The following is a 20,713-nucleotide window of genomic DNA, read 5'->3' as shown; positions in this document are numbered from 1 at the left end:
CATAAGCATATCAGGATTTAGATTCTTTTAATCTAAGATCAACTTATGATATTGACTTGGAAAGATACAACGGTAATTTTATAATATTTTTGACCAAGTTCAATATCGGTCCAGTCTAATGTATACTCCATACATTCGAAACTAGTATACTTTACCAATGTCCTGGAATGAACATAACACTTACTCCAAGTGTAAGTATACTTCATCGCTGATTATCACATCAGTGTAAATCCAAAACACTGATGAACAGAGACTAAGTCTTTTGAATCATATAATCACAATCACATTCTACTGTATTGACAATACTGTAATTGTGAATGAATATATGTTCTGGATTTAACTGATTTTGTACATATATTAAATATGTATATTAAACCATAAACATGTAAAATACATGTAAACATAAATCACTTCAAAATTCTAAATTGATAACTAATCAGATTGTAATGGGTTTTATTTAGGGCACAAAACCCAACAATACTCTCTAAAAATTATTATATTAAATTATATGAGATCCGATATTTAATTAGACCAATAATAATATTGACACATAAAAAGGTGCTAGACACTACTATTACCCAATAACATTTCTCTTATTAATTATAGCTAAATTGGAAAGAGAGAATAGCAGAGTATACAGTAAAATAGAGAAGTAGAGAGGTGGGAGCTTGCCACGCTATGGCTGCCTCGAAGTACCTACAATCAACACACCGCACGCGTCCCTTAGTCCCACATCTCACAAACCCACAATCCCAACTATTACTTATTACTATTTATTTATTATATTAGATTAAAACAAACATTTATTTCAAAAATCAAAATCACCATTTCTTATTGTTTGTTTCTTTTAAGGATGGCCGACGATGAAGAAGCCCGGTTGGAGTTCCGGTCGTACCCGGATAATGCATGGTACTCGGTTCGGATTATGATTGAAGGGGATTACGCCGACATTCTAAGAATCAAGTACAGCAATTTTCCGGATGACAACGACAGCATTTTCCGAGCGGCTGAGTTCAAGGACGAAGATCATTTTAAAGACTTTGCTTCCAGGTTTAGACCCATCTCTTCTCAGCTTCAAGACTCCGAGTGCTCCCAGGTTGTCCAGGGTTTGCTTGTGTGCGCTTCACATCACTTCAACGCCGATGACATTCGCTTCTACGACGCAGTTGTTGAAGAGGTAAGTCACTTGATTTTTGTGTTTCTTTGAGAAAAAGAGAGGAAAATATTCAACTCTATTTTTCAAAGATTCTCTCTGTTTTCTTGTGAAAAAATGGGTGAGGTTTGCTTAGGAGTAGAGAGATGGTAGGATTTGATTTGGGTTTACTAGCAAAGAAGTTAGGTGGAGGAATGAAAATATAAAATTAAAATTGGAATAAGAATGTAATAAAATTTTAAATACATACAAAAAAAAAAAAAAATAGATAAAAAAATTATTAAATTTTTTCAAATCTTGCATTAGAATAATCTTTCCTTCCATTTCAAAATAAAATAATAAAATAATTATTCCACTAAAATGATGAAAAGAAATTATTCTACTAAAATGATGAAAAGAATTCTATGAGAATGGTATTCCAATAATTTTAAATACAACCAAACTAAAAATAAAAATTATTTTCATTCTATTTTATTACCTCCAAGAGCAGAAATGTTTCTGCTAGACCTTTATATGTTTCACTTGTAAATTTTTTTAAAAAATTGGAAGATTCAAATTCGAAAAGTTGTTTTATAATGAACGCCGAAATATAACAGAGTTAACCTAATCACCCTTTAGGGTATGCTAAAAAGATATATTTCCTAATGTTTTAATTAAGGATTTGGTTTCTTTTAAAATGTGTTTGGTAATGAAAAGGAATGGAAAATAATCAAATTTTATTCCATTGTTTGGATACATTTTTAAGTATTGAAATGTAATTGGAATGTGTTTTTCATTCTTTGATGGAATGATTGAATGACTATTACATTTAAAAGTGGGTAGATTGATATTTTAATGCAAAATTGAAAAAAAATTTAATAATTCTTTACCAATTTTATATATGTTTTGATTAGAGGTAATGGTATAGAATGGAAATATTAGAATATTATTTTATTATTTTATTATTTTATTTGGTTGTATTTTTAAATATTAGAATATTATTATGACTTTTCTATTATTTTAGTGGAATGATTATTGTATTTTAAAATGAAAGGAATAATGATTACAATGCAATGCAAGATTGAAAAAAATTATTATTTTTATAAATTTGATTTTATTCCTATTCCCAATTCTATTCTTATATTGCCATCTTAATTTCATTTTTTTTTTTTGTTTTTTTTGTTTTTATTGTTATGTTTTTATTCTTTCCAATTAAGAATAGAAATGGAAATAAGAATCAAATGAAATTTAAAATACATAAAAAAAAAGTTACTAAGCTTTTAATTCCATCATATAATTTTAATAATTGGATAAATGCTATATTTATGATTGAAATATATTTAAAAAAATCAATTTTTTTTTCATTTCATTACCTCCAACTAAATTCAACTTTAGTTTTTAGTTTATGTTGGGTGTACCACTAGAGTTTTACATTGGCTAGAAATAGAAAAGATCCGGGGTAAGATGTACATTATTTTCATTGGAATGAGGCTTTTTGGGAAAGTATCCAAAAATAAATCCATGAGAGCTTAGGCTCAAAGTACCAATTAGGAATTAGATGGTGTCAGTCCTTACAAATTATATCAGAGTTGGATTTTAAAAATTAATGTGAATGAATCTTTGGAATGCCAAACATAAGAGGTGAAGCTTGCTACTAGAGCTGTCGAAAGTTCAAATCTAATTTGAAGGGAGTTCGAATCTAGCTGGTAAAGGGATTCATCTAGCTTACTCATTAGAATCGAGGGATTCGACTCACAATTTTTCAAGGGAGTTGGAAATATGTTCTTAAGTAGTTAAGTGGTTGCTCAAGGTTTAGATCTCGTCTGAGGGGAGGCAAGGTGGTCTTTTGTTTGAAGGGAGGATTGTTTGGTGCACAAGCAAAGTTCTACATTGTCTAGATATGAAAATGATTTTGGGTATACAAGAATGGACACTATCTTCATAAGAATGAGATCTTTTGGGAAGGTGTTCAAAAACAAATTCGTGAGAACTTAGTTATATTTAAATTCAACTAATTTTTTTTGACACTCCAATCTGGCCTATTTGTACAGGTGGATCATTGTGAACATTCTTTTGCAAACGGAGAAGAAGAGTGTTTGTGCACTTTTATTCTATCCTGGCTACATGGTCCAGTGGCTGGATACATTACTGCTGAAAGACTTGAACAAATTTGCAGAGTTCAGCATAGGGACGAAATAGATACAGTTGTAGCTTCTTTTTTAAGTAAGGTGAAGGCGAAACTTAAAACTGGTTCTTGTAGATCTAATCGTCAAGTCACCACAGGTGTCGCTCACAATTATCACGGACAACCTCCAATCATGAAAATTTCGCACAATCTAAGTTTTTCTCACCATTTGAAGCAGGCAAGTAATTGTTTGTTTCTGTAACTAGTTATAACAACTAATTTTTTTTATGAATCGGACCGGAAAATATGTCTTGTATATTATGTGATTTGTGTAGGAAACAAAGTTCACCAAGTGGTTTTTGAGTGATACCTTGTCATCCAAATGTATGTACACTTCGCCTTTAGCTCATGTTAAATATTATCCAATCATATATCGTGTTTAGATGGTTTGTCACACATTCGTCTTTTGAAAGCAGGGGCTATTGGTCGTCCTTGTGAAAAGAAAGGGCAAGACATTGACTTTGGAGGAGTCAAAAACTATTTGATTTTTGTTGATAATATTGAGAAAGACTTAACTCATACAGAAATCATGGAGTTTATAAAGAAAAAGGTGTCGATCACATCTCAAGCATTTCTTTTTCCTAGTTTGTCATCAGATATTTGTACTCGAGGATGTATTCTGTTGGATACCCAAAGTCACTTTGAGAAGTTATGTAACTTTTTGAATAATCCAGATCATATTATCGTGTCTTTAAGTGGGAGGTAATTTCCACAAAATCTTTGTTATGAAGTTTTTATGATTCTTTTATTTGGTGTTTAGTGAATCAAATTTCTACCAAATCTTTTGAGTGTGAATTATGAACTGATAGAAGAGCATCTTAATGTGATTATGAAGTTTTCCTCAAATCATGCTATTGCTACATGCTAAATTATAATGGAATATACTAAAACATTCAATGTCAAACTGTATATGTTAGTTGTGCTGTATACCATGGCCCTAATTGAGATCTGAGTATAGCTAAGAAAGTCTTAGTCTTACTCATTGAACTGGAATTTGCGGTGATTTTTTTTTTTGACTGCTTGCTGATATGCTTGTTGCTTACATATTTGACTGCAGGCCATGGGTAATGACCGAAACAATGAAAGTGAATGATTCTCTTCGAGCTTCAATCCTAAGCCTCTCACTTTTATCTCAGGTTAGTTTTCTGTTGTAATATAGTTTGAGCTGTATTGCTTTTTGGTTGGAGTAGTGCACTGCATCTAATAGTGATTTGTACTGCAAGGTTACATTAGGAAAATGAGATTAGATTGCATAGGATTGCATTAAAAAATATAATATAGGTGAAAGTTTTGATTTATTTTAATTGTTTAGATAATTATTATATAATTTTTTTTATTGGAAGTTCTTTTCAAAGAAAATTGTGAGTAAATTAGGAAGGAGGTAAGTTATTCCAATTTTAAAGTAATTTTTTAAAAGTCATATTAGGAGAAGCTACAAATTCTAACTTTTTCTTAACGGATTTCTGAATTAGAAAATGAGTTTTTATTTCTTATTCAAACACTCTCAGAAGGATTTTTTAATCCTATTGTAGAAAATAGTAATCGAATTATGTGTGTGTTTGATAAAATAGTACATATTTATATACAAAGCTAGGAGATTAAATGGGAAACTACTAAATTCAAATAGAAAACTATTAAAAGATAATTTTCCCTAATTTCTTTACAATTAATATTCTAACACTCCCCCTCAAGTTGGAGCATAGATGTTAATTATGCCTAGTTTGTTACAAAAATAATCAATCCGCACCCCATTCAAAGCTTTTGTAAAAATATCTCTTAGTTGTTCTCCGGTCTTCACATATCTTGTGGAGATCAGACCTTGTTAAATTTTTTCACGAACAAAATGACAATCAATCTCAATGTGCTTAGTTCCCTCGTGGAACACGGGATTTGAGGCAATATGAAGAGCAGCTTGATTATCACACCACAATTTTGTTGGAATAGAAGTCTTAAACCCGAATTTAGTCAAAAGCTGATAAATTCATATTACTTCACACACACTGTGCCATAGCTCTATATTCTGATTCAGCACTGGATCTAGATACAATATTTTGTTTCTTACTATTCCAAGAGACTAGATTGCCCTCAACAAATACACAATATCTTGAAGTGGATCGTCAAACTACCTTGGAGCCTGCCCAATCTGTATTAGAGAAACACTCAATCTGGGTATGTCCATGATCCTTGTTAATTATACCTCGTCCTGGTGCTTCTTTCAAGTAACATAAAATTTTCTATAGTGCTGCCCAATGCTGAATTGTTGGAGAAGACAGGAACTGACTAATGACACTAACTGGGAATGCAATATCTGGACGAGTCACAGTTAGATAATTCAACTTTCCAACCAATCTGCGATATTTTTCAGGATCTTCAAATGGTTCCCCATCACGTGTAAGATGCACAACTGGATTCATTGATTGGAGCATTACAATGTTTTGCTCCCAATTTTTCAGTCTCAGTTAATAAATCAAGACCATACTTTCTTTGAGACAAAAAAATACCTTGTCTACTCCGAGTAATACCCAAGAAATACTTGAGCTCCCTTAAATTTTTCGTGTGAAACTGGGTATGAATGAAAGACTTAAGGAATGAGATGCCATCAGTATCATTTCCAGTAATAACGATGTCATCAACATACACCACTAACAAAATGATACCAGCAGTTGATCTTTTATAAAACACAGAATGAGTGGTGGAGGTGTAGACATTGGTTGGGTTATGACTCAGACAGGTGAAGAAACAGGAGACTCGTCAGAACATGTATCAGGCGCAGAGGATATGACAAAATAGACCAACAAATCATCATCCTCCCTCTGACGAGTAGGAGTAGTGGAAGATGAAAAATAAGGTGTATTTTCTACAAAGGTAACATCAATAGAAACAAGATATTTGTTGAGATCAGGACAATAACACCTATACCTTTTCTGAAGACGAGAATAACCAAGAAGACACACTTTAGTGCCTTAGGGTCAAATTTAGTGATAGATGGGCGGACATCGCGAGCAAAACAAACACTATCAAATACTCGAGGAGTAACTAGAAACCATGACTTATTAAGAAAAAAAAATTTAAATGAGATTTTACCATTAAGTATGCCGTGGAGATGCAGTCCAAAAAGATTTAGGAACCTTCATTGAAAAAATGTCTGTTTTTACGTTCTGCGACACCATTTTGAGGTGCAATATTTATTAACACAAGAAGTTTCATGCAGCATGCTATTAGAGGTCATGTAAGATTGAAATTGAGCAGATGTGTACTTTTTGGTATTATTACTTCTCAAAGTACGAACATATACATTAAATTGATTTTGAATCTCAGCACAAAAAGCACAGAATATAAAAATTAACTCAGAACGATTTTTCATTAAATATAACCAAGTTACACGAGAATAATCATCCACAAAAGTAACAAAATACCGGAATCCAAGTTGAGACAAAATAGGAGGACCCCAAACATCAGAATAAACTAACTCAAAAGGAACACTAGCACGTTTATTGACTCGAGGACTCACACTAACACGATGATGATTGGCAAACTGACATGACTCACAATCTAATGAAGATAGCTTACTATATTGGGGACAAAGTTTCTTGAGTAAAGGAAGAGATGGATGACCTAAAACGGCAATGAGTCTCAAAAGCGGAAGCAACACTCGAACAAACAATAGAGGTTGGTGGAAGTGGGTCAAGAACATACAAGCCACCAGATTCATGTCCTTTACCAATAATCTTTGTCGTCATAAGATCCTGAAACAAACAATGATTAGGAAAGAATGAGATGCAACAATTTAGATTACGAGTGAGTTGACTAACAGAATGCAAATTAAAGAACAAATTAGATAAATATAAGACTGATGACAAAGTGAGCATAGGTGTAGGAACAATAGTGCTAGATCCAAGAACAGAAGATGTTGATCCATCAGCTAAGGTGACAGCTAAGGTAACAATAGAAGTGGGACTATGAGACTGAAAAGTGGAAAAGAGACTGGAATTACCTGTCATATGATCTGTGGCACCAGAATCAATGACCCATTTTAATGATTTGGAAAGAAGGCATGCATTAGAGTTACCTGAATCAGTAATCGCAGTGACAGAAGAAGATGAAGACTTAAGTGTATCCTGATACCTTCAAAACTTAGCAAATTCATCAGCAGAAATAAGGACCAATTTGTCAGTTGTATCACTAGTGCTTGTAATATTAGCAGAGTTTTGTTATCGATTCTTGAACTGTAACTTCCTACACTCAAACTTGGTGTGGCCTGATTTCTTACAATAGTTGCACATGATGCTCCCAGAATTTGGTGTTCGATTATTAGGTTCTTGTGAATTACCTCCTTTGTATTCACTTGGAGTAGAGTTTTTTTCCGGTGCAGAATTATTACGACTCACCAAGGCGCTATTAAGAGGAGTGGAAGAGGTAGTTTCTGTGCGAAGAACACGAGTAAACACATACGTCACGGGAGGTCTATCAATACCGCCGGCCTGAAGGCGCACCTTGTCCTCAAGGTGAAAATGAGGAAATTGGGTTTGAATGACAGAGAAATCCTCCCAAGTAGCTTCAAAGTCAGGTAGGTTCCTCCATTTGATGAGGGCTTGAGGGCTGGTCTTGTGAGTGCCAGGCCAAATGGCGAGCAAGGCTTCGGGTTTGAGCAGCCACTCCAGGTCTGCAAAGAGGTCTGGGGGAAGAGGAGAAGCCTGTTGTTGAGGCCCCAAAGCCGCACGCAACTAGGACACATGAAACACGGGATGTATCAAGGAGTCGGGAGGGAGGTGAAGGCGGTAAGCAGCTGGTCCAATGCGTGCAAAGACGGGAAAGGGGCCAAAGAACCGTGGAGACAACTTTTCATTGGGCTATTTGGCGAGGGACCACTGGCGGTACGGCCGGAGCTTTACATACACCAGATCACCCACTGCAAAATGGACATCCCTACGCTTACGCTCGGCTTGGGACTTCATCCGTTGTTGGGCGCGGAGAAGATTTTGCTTCAGCAGGGCTAAAATGGCATCTCGATCAGTGAGGACCTCTTCGACTGCAGAAACACGAGAGCTAGTAGGCTCGAACCGGATGATGGGTGGTGGATCACGATGATACAAAGCATGGAAGGGGGTCATCCCGGTGGAGGTGTGATGGGAAGTGCTGTACCAATATTCGGCCCAAAGCAACCATTTGACCCACTGAGTGGGTTTGAAATTGACAAAGCAACAGAGATAAGTTTCGAGACAGCGATTGACCACCTCCGTTTGGCCATCCGATTGAGTGTGATAGGTGGTACTATGCTTCAAAGTTGTGCCTTGTAAACGAAATAGTTCTTTCCAAAACAAGCTCAAAATTTTTTTATCCCGGTCAAACACAATAGAGCGAGGAAAGCGATGTAGTTTGATTACTTCTTTGACAAACACTGCTGCCACAGTGACGGCTGAAAAGGGATGACGGAGAGGAATGAAGTGTCCATACTTAGTGAGACGATCCACAACCACCAAAATAAAATCAAAGTCGTTAGACGTCGGAAGGCCCTCGATAAAATCCATGGATGTCTTCCCACACTTGCTTGGGAATGGGAAGGGGTTGAAGCAAACCCGCCGGCGATTGAGCTAAGTATTTATTTTGCTAACAAACCGAGCACTCAACAACGAAGTTTTGAACATCTTTGCGCATTCCTCGCCAATAAAAATCAGCAGCAAGACGCTGGAATGTTTTGAAAACCCCAGAATGGCCCCCCATTTTCCTGCTGTGGTACTCTTGCAATAAGAGTGGGATAGATGGGGAGGCGGCCGACAATACTAATCGTCCACGGAAAGTGAGGCAGCCATGAGTGACAGAAAAACCCCCACAAGCTTGACCCGAGCGATGTCTGACATGATCTTAGCAAGATCGGGATCAGCTGCAATAGTAGCTTGTAAATCAGTTGTAGAAAACACACCCGGAACTGAAATAGCAGCCAAGGAGACCTCAGATGAAACACGAGACAGCGCATCTGCGACGCGGTTCTCCAAACCATGTTTGTACCGAATATCAAAGTCATACCCCAAGATTTTAGTGAGCCATTTTTGATGTTCTAGGGAGACAACACGTTGTTCCAGCAAGTATTTTAAGCTTCTTTGATCAGTGCGATCAAGAAACTTGCGGCCCAATAAATACGGTCGCCATTTTTGGATGGCTAGGACAATGGCCATCAATTCTCTTTCGTAGATAGACTTGGATTGGGCCCGAGGGGACAGAGTGCGGCTAAAATAGGCAATGGGACGCCCATTTTGCATTAGAACCGCGCCAAGCCCTATACCGGAGGCATCAGCCTCAAGTACAAACGGAATGGAGAAATCAGGAAGAGCTAAAATCGGAACTGTGCACATGGCTTCCTTCAATCGTTCAAAGGCCGTTTGAGCTGAGGGGGACCGGGAAAAAGCATCCTTTTTAAGCTGATCCGTGAGAGGACGGGCAATGCTACCATATCCTTGTACAAACTTACGGTAATAGTCGGTAAGACCTAGAAAACCCCGTAGGTCCTTAATGGTGGATGGAGTGGGCCATCGGAGCATCGCCTCAATCTTAGTTGGATCGGCAGCAACCGCTTGGCGGATATCACATGGCCCAAATAGTCAACTTGAGCTTGAGCAAAAAGACACTGCTTCTTGTTGGCATACAAGCGATGGTGACGGAGTCGGTCGAGAACCAAGCGAAGATGAGTTGCATGAGCTGCTACAGAAGGGTTATACACAAGAATATCATCAAAGAAAATCAAGACACAATGACCTCAGAAATCTCGAAATACCTCATTCATGAGAGCTTGAAAGGTGGCAGGGGCATTGGTGAGGCCGAAAGGCATGACTAGAAACTCGTAATGCCCCTCATGAGTCCGAAAAGCCGTCTTTTCCACATCTCCTGGTGCCATACGAATTCGATGATACCCAGGCTTCAAATCCAGTTTGGAAAAAACGGTGGCACCATGAAGCTCGTCAAGAACAGGAATGGGAAATTTGTCTGCCACGGTTGCTCAATTTAAAGCTCGGTAATCCACACAAAATTGCCAACTGCCATCTTTCTTTTTCACCAATAAAACCGGGCTGGAGAACGGACTAGTGCTAGGCTGAGCAATGCCAATACGAAGCATCTCTTGAACCATCTTCTCAATCTCACCTTTTTGAATCTGGGCGTAGCGGTAAGGACGCACCGATATGGGCCCTGTGTTTGGCTTTAAGGTGATGGTATGGTCCCGTAAGTGTTGTGGAGGTAGCCCTGGTGGTAGCTCAAAAACATATTTGTATTGCTCGAGAAGCTGACTAATAGGAGCAGGGATCGGTGAGTGGTGTTGATCCTCGGCCACGGACAACGCCACGACATGAATCATATATGCCTCAGCCCTTTTTTTCGACTGTTAACATCATAGCCTTCAAAGAGATGGGTGACTTACATAAGCTCGGGTCCCCTTGTAATGTCACCCATGTTCCCGCCATTTCGAATTTCATCACCATCGTTTTCCAATTGACTTGCATATTTCCCAATGTTTCCAGCCATTTAATTCCAAAAATAACATCTGCGCCCCCCAACTCCAATGGAAAGAAATCTGTGATGACCCGAATTGCTCCCAAATCGAGCTCCACTTAAGAACAAATTCCCTCAGTTCTCACCTTGCGACCGGTGCCCAGAAGTATCCCATAACAAGTGGTGGCCGATATGGGCAGGCCTACTGCCGCAACAACTTCCATTAAAACAAAGTTGTGGGTTGCTCCGCTATCGATTAGTACAGTGACGGTTTGATTGCCGATTTGGCCAGCTAATTTCATGGTGTTGGCGGTGGAGATGCCAACTAGAGAATTCAGAGAAAGGGTGGCGAGAGTCTCTTCGGTGACCACTGTCTCGCCTGAATCTAGTGAGAGAGGAGGGTTTTCATTAGGCGAATCCAATTCTTCTTCGTCCGCAGTGAGAAGAATTTGAAGGAGCTTCTGTTCACATTCACGGCCAGGGTGAAATTTCTTGTCACATCTGAAGCAATGCCCCCGAGAACGTTTCTCTTGGTACTCCGCCTAGGTCAACCGTTTGTAAGAGGTGCCGGTGGCCGATCGAGTGCTTCCGGTCTTGGATGTCGTTGAAGCCGTGCTGACTGAAGAAGGAGAATATGGTCGCTGCTGTGAAACTGTTGGTAGGATTCGTGAAGGAAAACTTGAGTAATTAGAACGGGTTGCTGAACTAGACCCAAAAGAATGCTTTAAAGGCGTTTGAGGCGTACGCCTCGAGCCACGCCTCGGAACGAAGCATTCAAAAAACGCCTTTGAGGCTTAGCCTCCGTCACTGTCCATGAGGCTTATGTCTCGGCCTTGTGAGGCGTACACCTTGAGGCTTAAGCCTCTGAGGCGTGTTAGGCTTACGCCTCAGCTAATTGAGTTATTTTGGACCTTTTTTAAAGAGTTTCATTAGGCTTTTTTAAAGAGTTTCACTGTGTCTTTTTAAAAGAGTTTAAGTGAGTTTTTTTTAAACTTTTCTTGGACTATTTTGAGTTTTATTTTGTAAATTTTGAAAACCCAAACCCAAATAAAAAACCCTAAACATTCATCACTTTCCATCATCCCTTGCACAATACTCTCCTCCTCTCTCCCTTCTCTTCACGCTTGCAATAGCAACACCAACACAAGGCTCTTCTCTCTCTCTCTTGGAACTTGGAATATGTCTTTTAATCTTTATGTTTGAAACTTTAGATTTCAAATTTATCATTTGTCTATTAGTTAAGATTTTAATTTTGAACCTTTTATGTCTTTAGTTATATTTTAAGACTTATAGCTAGTAATTGCATGAATTGTATGACTTTATTATGAAATTATGTGTTTTTTGTTTTGCATTTTATGATATATAACATGTTTATGAATTTTTATTCTTATTGTCGAGGCTTATGCCTCGGAGCGCCTCGAGGTTTACGCCTCGCGGTACTATGGAAAAACGCCTCGGAACCCGTTTCCGCCTTTCAAAACATTTGGACGAAGTGGGCTTAAGTAATGAGCCCGAGTTCATTAGTTGATGGCCCTCTTCAATTCTTTGGGCCGTTTCCATGATATGAGCCAACCCCTGGGGCTGCAGGATATGCAATGTGGCCTTGATTTCTTCTTTGAGTCCTTTTACGAATCCCCCTTCCAGAATATGGTCGGGTACTCGAGAGGCCAACATCTCCCACTGGACACGGTACTCCTTCGTCGTACCTGTTTGGACCACCGATAACAACTCCTCTGAAAGAGACCCAATAGGTACCGCTCGGAATCGAAGGAGGACCATTTGCTTGAGTATCGCCCAAGAAGTAATAAGCCGGCGTTGGTTCTCCCGCTGAGACCAGGATAGTGCATCACCGTCAAGGCCAACAATGGCCGTATCAAGTTTCATCGACTCTGCCATTTTTGTAAGTAAAAAATACCGTTTGACACGGGCAATCCAACCGTTGGGGTTGTCACCGCTGAACAACGGAATTTCCATTTGTGGGAGGCGGTAGTCCAGACTGTTCGAGAATGAGTTTCCAAACGAACCAAGCTGTATCGGAGGTCCTGTCAGGCTGTTCAGGGGAGGTACCGCCATGTTCGCCGGAAATTTCAGTGTGTTTTGGTCAAGACGAATTCTGATGGAGCTGGATTCCCCAATCGAAGGTCCATTACCGTCGAGAGCTCGTCGTTGTCGATCTGCGTTGGTGGCTGCCGCTTCGGGAGTGACTTTGATTAACGGTGCGAGTATTTGGGAAATTTGGCTCACTACAGACTCCATCTGTTTGGCGACGATACTCTCAATGGTGGTCTGAATTTCTCTTTGTAACTTCTCCATACCCTGTGTAACCCTTTGCACATCTTGACGAAGGTCGGAGACCTCAGCCCCAACTTTTTCTTCGATAATCTCGGACATAGCATCCTTCTTTGGTCCCATGGAAGTAGGAGCTCTGATACCAATTGGTAGGTTTATCCTATCAATTGAGACCAGAGAAGAAAGTAGATGAAAAGAATTAATGAAAAAGAAACTCTGCTGTAATTGATCCCCTGGAAAATGGAGAGCCTGGTCTCTCCTTACAAGCCTCACTCAGAAAAACTCTGTGCCCCCTCACTACAATATTCTATTATTTGTATATAATCCCCACAAGACTCCCATGAGCCTTAGCTACACCCAAACAAAACCCCCCAAACAGAATTACACAACCATATTATTCCCTGTGGCAGACCCCATGTTAGACTAACTACTCCTTCGAGCGTACACATACGTCACAGGAGGTCTATCATTAAGCTCTTTATATGTTTTCTTAAATGCCATAAAGTAACTTATAAGAGACTTATCTTGTTTCTTCGCACGATAAAAGGCTTTGCAAACATCATATATGCGAGATATGTTGTCTTTGCCTGAATACGAAAACACTAAGTAATCCATTAGTTCTTTAACTAATTTACAATGATTAGTCAAATTAGTTATCTTATTATCAATAGAATTTTGAATTTGAAGAAACAAGCATCCTTAACCACATTTTTCTTGAATCATCTTTTTCTTTGGGAGGATTATCAATTAAGTGATCATCTTTGTCAATACTCCTTACACAAAGTCGAATCGTCTTACTCCATTCCAAATAATTCAAACTAATCCATTTATGGTTTGTGATTTTAGACATCATGGGAACCACATTAGAAACATCCACTAACTTTGGGTCCGATTTTGTCTTTGCCATAAGCTCAAATGTCAAAACAATTGAAAAAGAAAAAAAAGAAAGCGAGCAACAAAGAAAGAGCACCCAAACACGAAGAAGTCAAAATCTCAAACCACAAAATGAGAAGAACCACCGAAGATAGATGCAAGGAGGACAGAGATGAGCTGAAAAAGGAGCAAAGAGTATTCAGTGTTGGATTCAATTCAAGGTCCCACGCGCCCCCACACGCGGGGAAGATCTCTGCAGATAAGGGCGACATGTGAGCCTCACGCACGTTGTTTTTAGTGGCTGGACTTCTGGTTTTGACGATCGGCGACTGGGCAGTTCTCCAATGTAGGCGGTGAGAACATATACACTCCAAATAGGGTTTTCGGAAAAGAAATTCTAAAATCACAAACCCTATATTTTTTTTTTTTAAATAAAATTTTGAGTTTCAAATTCTTAATCTAGAGGAGCTTTGATACCATGTAAACAATGGTGAACCGAATAATGAGAAATTAGAGAAGCTATATTAGGAAATTAAAGAATAGAAGAAATTGATTAGCCCAATTCTTCACTAATTTTACAGTTAATTTATACAATTAATATACATCTCTAACACTTAGGCACCATGTTCGCTGCACACCGCACCTATTTGATAGAATAATCTTAGAGTATAAATATTCCATCAGCTATTTTTCAAAATAAACTCTTGTAATGAATTCCTCAAGTGATCTTTATTTTAAAAAAGACAATGACAAAGTTACAATATCGAGCTTTGAAGATGCTTGTCTCTCTGAATTCTCAATCTTTCGAGATGATTGGTCTCTCCCCAAAGAGTCTACTCTTCTTTAATTCTAAGCTAATCTAAATGAGGTTGTTCCTTCTCTATTTATAAGCATTGGTTTTAAAAAGACTTGGGCCACCTAGGATTACAAATAAACCAATAAAATTAAGATACTAAGACAACTTAACCTATGTACATATTTACATAATAGATTAAGTGTTTCATTTAATCATTTTGTGATAAATAAGAGAAGTCTTAAGCTTATCATTCTAAAAGCTAAAAAAGAGTTTAAAGAAGTTAAGCCAAGCAGGACCTATATATACCAACAGTAAGGATACATTCTAAAATGATTTAACTCTTTTTTTTTTGCTTATCATCTAAAAGCTAAAAAAGAGTTTAAGGAATCTAAGCCAAATAGGACCTATATATATACCAACTGTAGGGATACATAATGTTACTAAATTAGTGTTTATGTTAGTCTCTTGCAGTTAATATTGACTAAATTGCTACAATATTATGTTTTCTTTTTTTTTTTTCTCTTGAGAGTGAATGGATTCTAACACAACATTTTGCTTTTTACTTTTTCAAAAGAACAAATTCCCTCTAATAAAAATACAATAAGTTGAAGTGGATCTTCTATCGATCTTAGAACCTGTCGAATTTGCATTTGAGAAACACTTTTTATGAGTGTGCCCATGACTTGGTTGATGAATCATGACCATGTGATTAACGACTAGATCTTCTTTGTGAAAAGTAGAGGATCGTTCTCAACCAGTTCTCTAGTTGGGGTGGTTGAACAGTTGTCAGCGAGGTTCCCTTCTAAAAAGAACAATGTGTACCCATGAAATGTGTACACGATATCTCGTCCTGGTGCTCTTTTAAAGTAACACAAAATTTGCTTTAATGCTGCTTAATGATGAATTGTTGGAGATGACAAACTGACTGATAAAAGTAAGTGAGAACGCAATGTCTGGACGAGTCACAGTTAGATAATTCATTTTTCCTATCTTAGTTAACAAATCAAGTATGTACTTTCTTTCAAATACAAAAATACATTGTTTACTCCAAGTGATTCTTACTCTTAAGAAATACTTCGGTACTCCCAAATCTTTCGTGTGAAATTAGGTATGAAGGAAGGATTTAAGAGATGAGATTCCTCTAGAATCATTTCCAAAAATGTCAGTGTCATCCACATACACAACTAATAAAATGATACGAGCAATTGATCTCTTATAGAATATAGAATGATTTGACTTACTTTTCAACATACTGAATTTCTCAATAGCCCGACTAAATTTTCCAAATTAAGCATGAGAACTTTGTTTATGATGGGAAATATGAAAATTTCAAGCACAGCAAAATAATAAAAAACAATGCAAAACAATTTAATCAGTCTAGTAAAACTACCAAATCTACAAAGATAGATATATTTCACTTATCACTTCAAAATTACATATACTCTCTATCTTAATTTCTCCACCCAAATCTCAATACACCCTTTGCTTCTACTCACTTTTTCACACTCACTTCTCTTTTTCTCACACACACCTCACATACACACTAACCACATATTTATAGGAAAAATAAACTTGAGCACCAAGACAGCTTGGGGACCAAGACATTCTAAAGCTTCATCTAGAAGACTCTTCAAAAATTGGTCACCAAGACTTTTATTTTCACACAATTAATAATCACCTAAAAAAAAATTATACCTTTACAAATATAGATAAATAAATAAAAAAAAATCGAGTCAAACTTCAACAATCTCCACCTTGACTCAAATTCTCTAAACTCACAACTCAGAACCATCCATAAGTTTGGGGTAAGGAAATTCTCTTTGGGTATGGGGACCCATATGGTACCCATTACAATTAAAACAATAATAATAATAATAAGAAGAAAATAATGTAATATAATTCAAAATGAAAAATAAAAAATAAGATATTGACTTTAAAATAAACAAACACTCTACCTATTAAAAAGCTTTTAGTACATAGTAAATTAGAGAAGATTAATAGACAATTTTGTAAGTGTATAGTTAATAATTTTAATACGTAATAATTAGAAAATTATATGGAAAATTTGAAAATTATATATCTGGGTCGAATACGGGGTGGGGTAGTATCACCCCTAACCCTGCCTCGAACTCGCTTCGGGTATATAAAATTTCATCACACCCCGCCCCATTATCCATTAAGGCGAGTAATCCCTATCCCATTCGGGGTGGGTACCCATCCCCGCAGGTCAAATTTCCATCACTACATAAAAGTATATATGCATCGAGTTCATACTCTCATTAAACTTCACTTGAGCACTTGTTTTCACATTCTTCAATCTCTCATTGATGTATTCTTTCTTCAAACAACCTTTAGCTGAAATTGGAGTCTTCTACCCGTCTTCGCGGGTCAAATTTCCATCACTACATAAGAGTATATATGCATCGAGTTCATACTCTCATTAAACTTCACTTGAACACTTGTTTTCACATTCTTCAATCTCTCATTGATGAATTTTTTCTTCAAACAACCTTTAATTGAAATTGGAGTCTTCTCCACCTTGTCGCATTCCTTCACACCAACATAATGCCTTTTGTGACTTGACTCCACCTTCACAGTTCTACCTAAAACTGTCTTTCCGACAAATTCATTCAAATTTCGCTCATTCATACCTTTCACAAGTACCAAGCCACATTTCTTGATAGTTATTTCACCATCTTTTGCAAAATAGTCATAACCACGAGTATTTAAAACTCAAAGAGATTAAGCCCCTCCTTAATGTTGGAACATGTCTCACATCAATCAGTGTTCTCACAATACCATCAAACATCTTCTCCTTAACAGTTCTTATTCCAACAATCTTAGAGCCAGATTCATTGTCTATCAAAACAGTACGACCATCATATGCCTTATAAGTATCAAAACACTCCTTATACGGGTACATGTGTAATGAACAACTAGAATTCAAAATCCAAGTTAGAAAATTTTTCATCAATCATGACAGAGAGAACATTAGAGTTACATTCATAACCTTCACCAGCAATATTGGTGGAATCTGATGTGTATTTACATTCTTGATTCCTCATTGCTTTAAGATGCTTGATCAACTCTACCCAATTTTGCCTAACATGTCCTCTTTTGTGACAATAGTAGTACTCCACGTCCCACCAAGAGCGTGAATGGGCGCGATTGTTTCTTCTGTCATCATATCTTCCTCGTGATGTACTCATATCACGACTTGATTTTGACCTCGTCACAAGTGCTTGATCAGTATGAGACATACTACATGGTTGCTTGATACTACCTATCTCCAAAAGAGTAGTTGACATCTCATCTACTGTTAACGTAGCTTTCCAACCAAAAATATATTCACTAGTGTCTCATATGATTTTGGTAAAGAAGCCAACAAAATAATAACTTTATCTTCTTCATCAATTTTAACATCTACACTTAATAATTGAGTTATGCACTTATTAAATTTATGTATATGATCCCTAGCATCATCCCTTGTAATCATTTTCAACTTATATAATTATTTCTTCAAATATAATCTATCTGTTAGAGATTTTGACTTATAAAATTTTTCTAACTTTTTCAATAACTTAGACAGACATGTTTCATTCAATACACTATAGTTTAATTTAGGTGCCGAATTTTAGCGAATAGTGCTTACCGTTTTTGCCTGCAGCTCCTCATAAACTTCACCAATCATACTTTCAAGCTTCTTTCCTTGCAGTGCCTTTAGGAGCCCTTGTTGTAACAACACACTTTTCACTGTGCTCTGCCATAAATTGAAATTGTTCTTCCCATCAAAAAGCTCGATTTCAAATTTTGTAGAAGACATCATCTTTGACATTTTCAATGTAGATTTGAATTTTGGCTCTGATAGTACTTGTTAGAAAAAATAAAAACGTTATACGCAGTGATATATAATAAACAAACGAAACCAAGCAATTTACTCGATTTGGTAAAACTTCTAAACCCACAAAGTGTATATATTTCACTTATCACTTTAAAATTATATATACTCTCTGTTTCAATCTCTCCACTCAAATTCCAATACACCCTTTGCTTCTTACTCACTTTTTCACTCACTTGTTTTTTCACAACTTACTTTACTTCTCGCACACACCTCACCCACACACAACGCATATTTATAGGAAAAATAATTTTAGGTACCAAGACAATTTGGGAACCAAAAGACTTTTTTTTTTTTCACACAATTAATATTTATCTTAAAAAAATTGTGTCTTTATAAATGTAGATAAATAAATAATTTAAGTCAAATTCTAACCGTTTTAATTTATATAAAATTTTTTGATGACGGATTTGCCTTGACTCTCTCTGAGATACAGGAGGTTCCTCTATATACATCTCTTTAAGAAAAACATTTTTAATATCTAACTGATGCAAAGGTCAATGGTTGCTTCACATACACCTCTACCATTCCCTCCTACACACTCACATAGCCCACTACTTGAGCTAGCTCCAAGTGTTATTTTTTCCTTTTTTTTTTTTGTTTTAAAGAAATTTTGTTGTCTTAGCGTGGAATATTTGTTGTTATATTTATTTTCTCTTGCTATATCATATTTTTGCTTTTGTGATACTTGTGGATTTTCCAGGTACTTGTATTAGTTTTCTTTCTATATGAATAATAGGTAATTTTGTTTTGCTGATCATTCTCGTCTTCCCCGTCCCCGTCGTGTAGAAGAATTTTCATCAGTATTTATTGAAGCAGAGCTTTTGCATGAATTTTACAGAAAAGGAAAGGGAACAATGGAAGTAGAGATGAGTTGAAGGTTGTCTATTCAGGAAGTGTTGAATACAGGTTAGCCAAGCATCTAAGCAATTTGTACAAGGACCTTTCTGATCAACAGAAGAGACTGCAGAAGAGGTTGATTGTTGAAGAAGGAAAAATATGGCAACATTACAATCGAAAACTCAGGATTAAAAGTTAAGTGTTCCCTGCTGTCCACTTTTTTTTGTTTATGTTTTTGTTTGCATATATGCCCATTGCTATACTTTAGCTAATCATACTTGATTTTTGCTTGCGCAAAACCCACTACAACACTAGTAGTTTCCAATGCAGAGGTTTCAAGCCTGCCTTTTTGTAATGTTTCATCTCTGGTTTACTTTTGTTGTTTGCTGATCTTGTATATAGATGTATAGCACTTGCAACAACCATGTAATGAAAATACTTAATTGCTAAAGTTATTAAAACTCAAGTACTTGTCAAAAAAAGATTTTTCAAATTTAATTGCCAAACAGAGTAAAATTTAGGGGGATATTTATGCTATATATATATATATATATATATATATATAAACCCTTCATTGTTATATGCTTCATTTGAGTTCCCATTTTGGACCATTTCGTTTTAGATTGGCATTTTTCCCTTTTCATTCCAAACTTTGTTGGATGTCATTCGAAGGTGCAAAGTGAAGTGGTACTAGGGGATAGGCAGGGATTCAAGTCCCCTCGTTTATCAAAGAAAAAGAAAAGAAAAGGAGCAATGATCTCTACCAGAGGTGCTTAAAATATAATCTAAACCAATCTGTGAAATACAATTAGTAAAAATTGCATATCTAATTATAATTAGAGGGTTTTGACATCTAGTTGAATTGGATCACTTTTGAGGTAACACTACCAAAAAGTCAGTTACAATTGAATGATTGATGTAATCTAGTCTACATAAAGCTATCTAAGGGTCCAAATTAAATTAAGGAAAAGTTAAAAAAAAAAAATTAGAAGATATTAATCCCAACTCGCGACTTCTCTTCACTGTTCTCTGCCGTTACCACCAGTCTCAGCTGTTGCTTCTGCCATCGTCAAACACCCATTGCTACTGCCTGTCGGACCCTAATCGCTACTGCTGTCAACAATCAACTAAGAAATGAAACCCAAAATTGGCCTCAAAAGTGAACAAAATCTTGGTTTACCCTTAATTAATACAACGTTCACAGAGATTCTACCTTCTCTT

General features: G+C 36.7%; 2 protein-coding genes across 5 annotated transcripts; one reads left to right on the top strand and one right to left on the bottom strand.

Moving 5' to 3' along the window:
• The first annotated feature begins 409 nt into the window (after positions 1 to 409).
• Positions 410 to 19,974, top strand: LOC115700887 (uncharacterized). Of its 4 annotated transcripts, none has more exons than XM_030628552.2 (6): positions 410 to 1,177; positions 3,184 to 3,495; positions 3,593 to 3,641; positions 3,734 to 4,019; positions 4,375 to 4,453; positions 19,494 to 19,974. In XM_030628552.2, exons 1-6 carry the CDS (start codon positions 854 to 856, stop codon positions 19,689 to 19,691), a joined length of 1,248 nt encoding a protein of 415 aa, XP_030484412.2. In that variant the 5' UTR covers positions 410 to 853; the 3' UTR covers positions 19,692 to 19,974. The 4 variants fall into 4 exon arrangements, with proteins under 4 accessions (XP_030484412.2, XP_060958796.1, XP_030484413.2 ...); XM_061102813.1 differs by having other exon boundaries at positions 19,392 to 19,974; XM_030628553.2 differs by having other exon boundaries at positions 416 to 1,177; positions 19,442 to 19,974.
• LOC133030264 (uncharacterized) lies at positions 9,528 to 14,077 on the bottom strand. The gene is made up of 2 exons (XM_061102816.1): positions 12,278 to 14,077; positions 9,528 to 11,518 (listed from the first exon to the last, which is right to left on the bottom strand). Exons 1-2 carry the CDS (start codon positions 13,206 to 13,208, stop codon positions 11,502 to 11,504), a joined length of 948 nt encoding a protein of 315 aa, XP_060958799.1. The 5' UTR covers positions 13,209 to 14,077; the 3' UTR covers positions 9,528 to 11,501.
• Positions 19,975 to 20,713: the final 739 nt, after the last annotated feature.

The sequence above is a fragment of the Cannabis sativa genome, chromosome 8, assembly GCF_029168945.1.
Source record: "Cannabis sativa cultivar Pink pepper isolate KNU-18-1 chromosome 8, ASM2916894v1, whole genome shotgun sequence".
Classification (NCBI taxonomy): domain Eukaryota; kingdom Viridiplantae; phylum Streptophyta; class Magnoliopsida; order Rosales; family Cannabaceae; genus Cannabis; species Cannabis sativa.
This window is presented reverse-complemented; position numbering and strand designations above follow the sequence as displayed.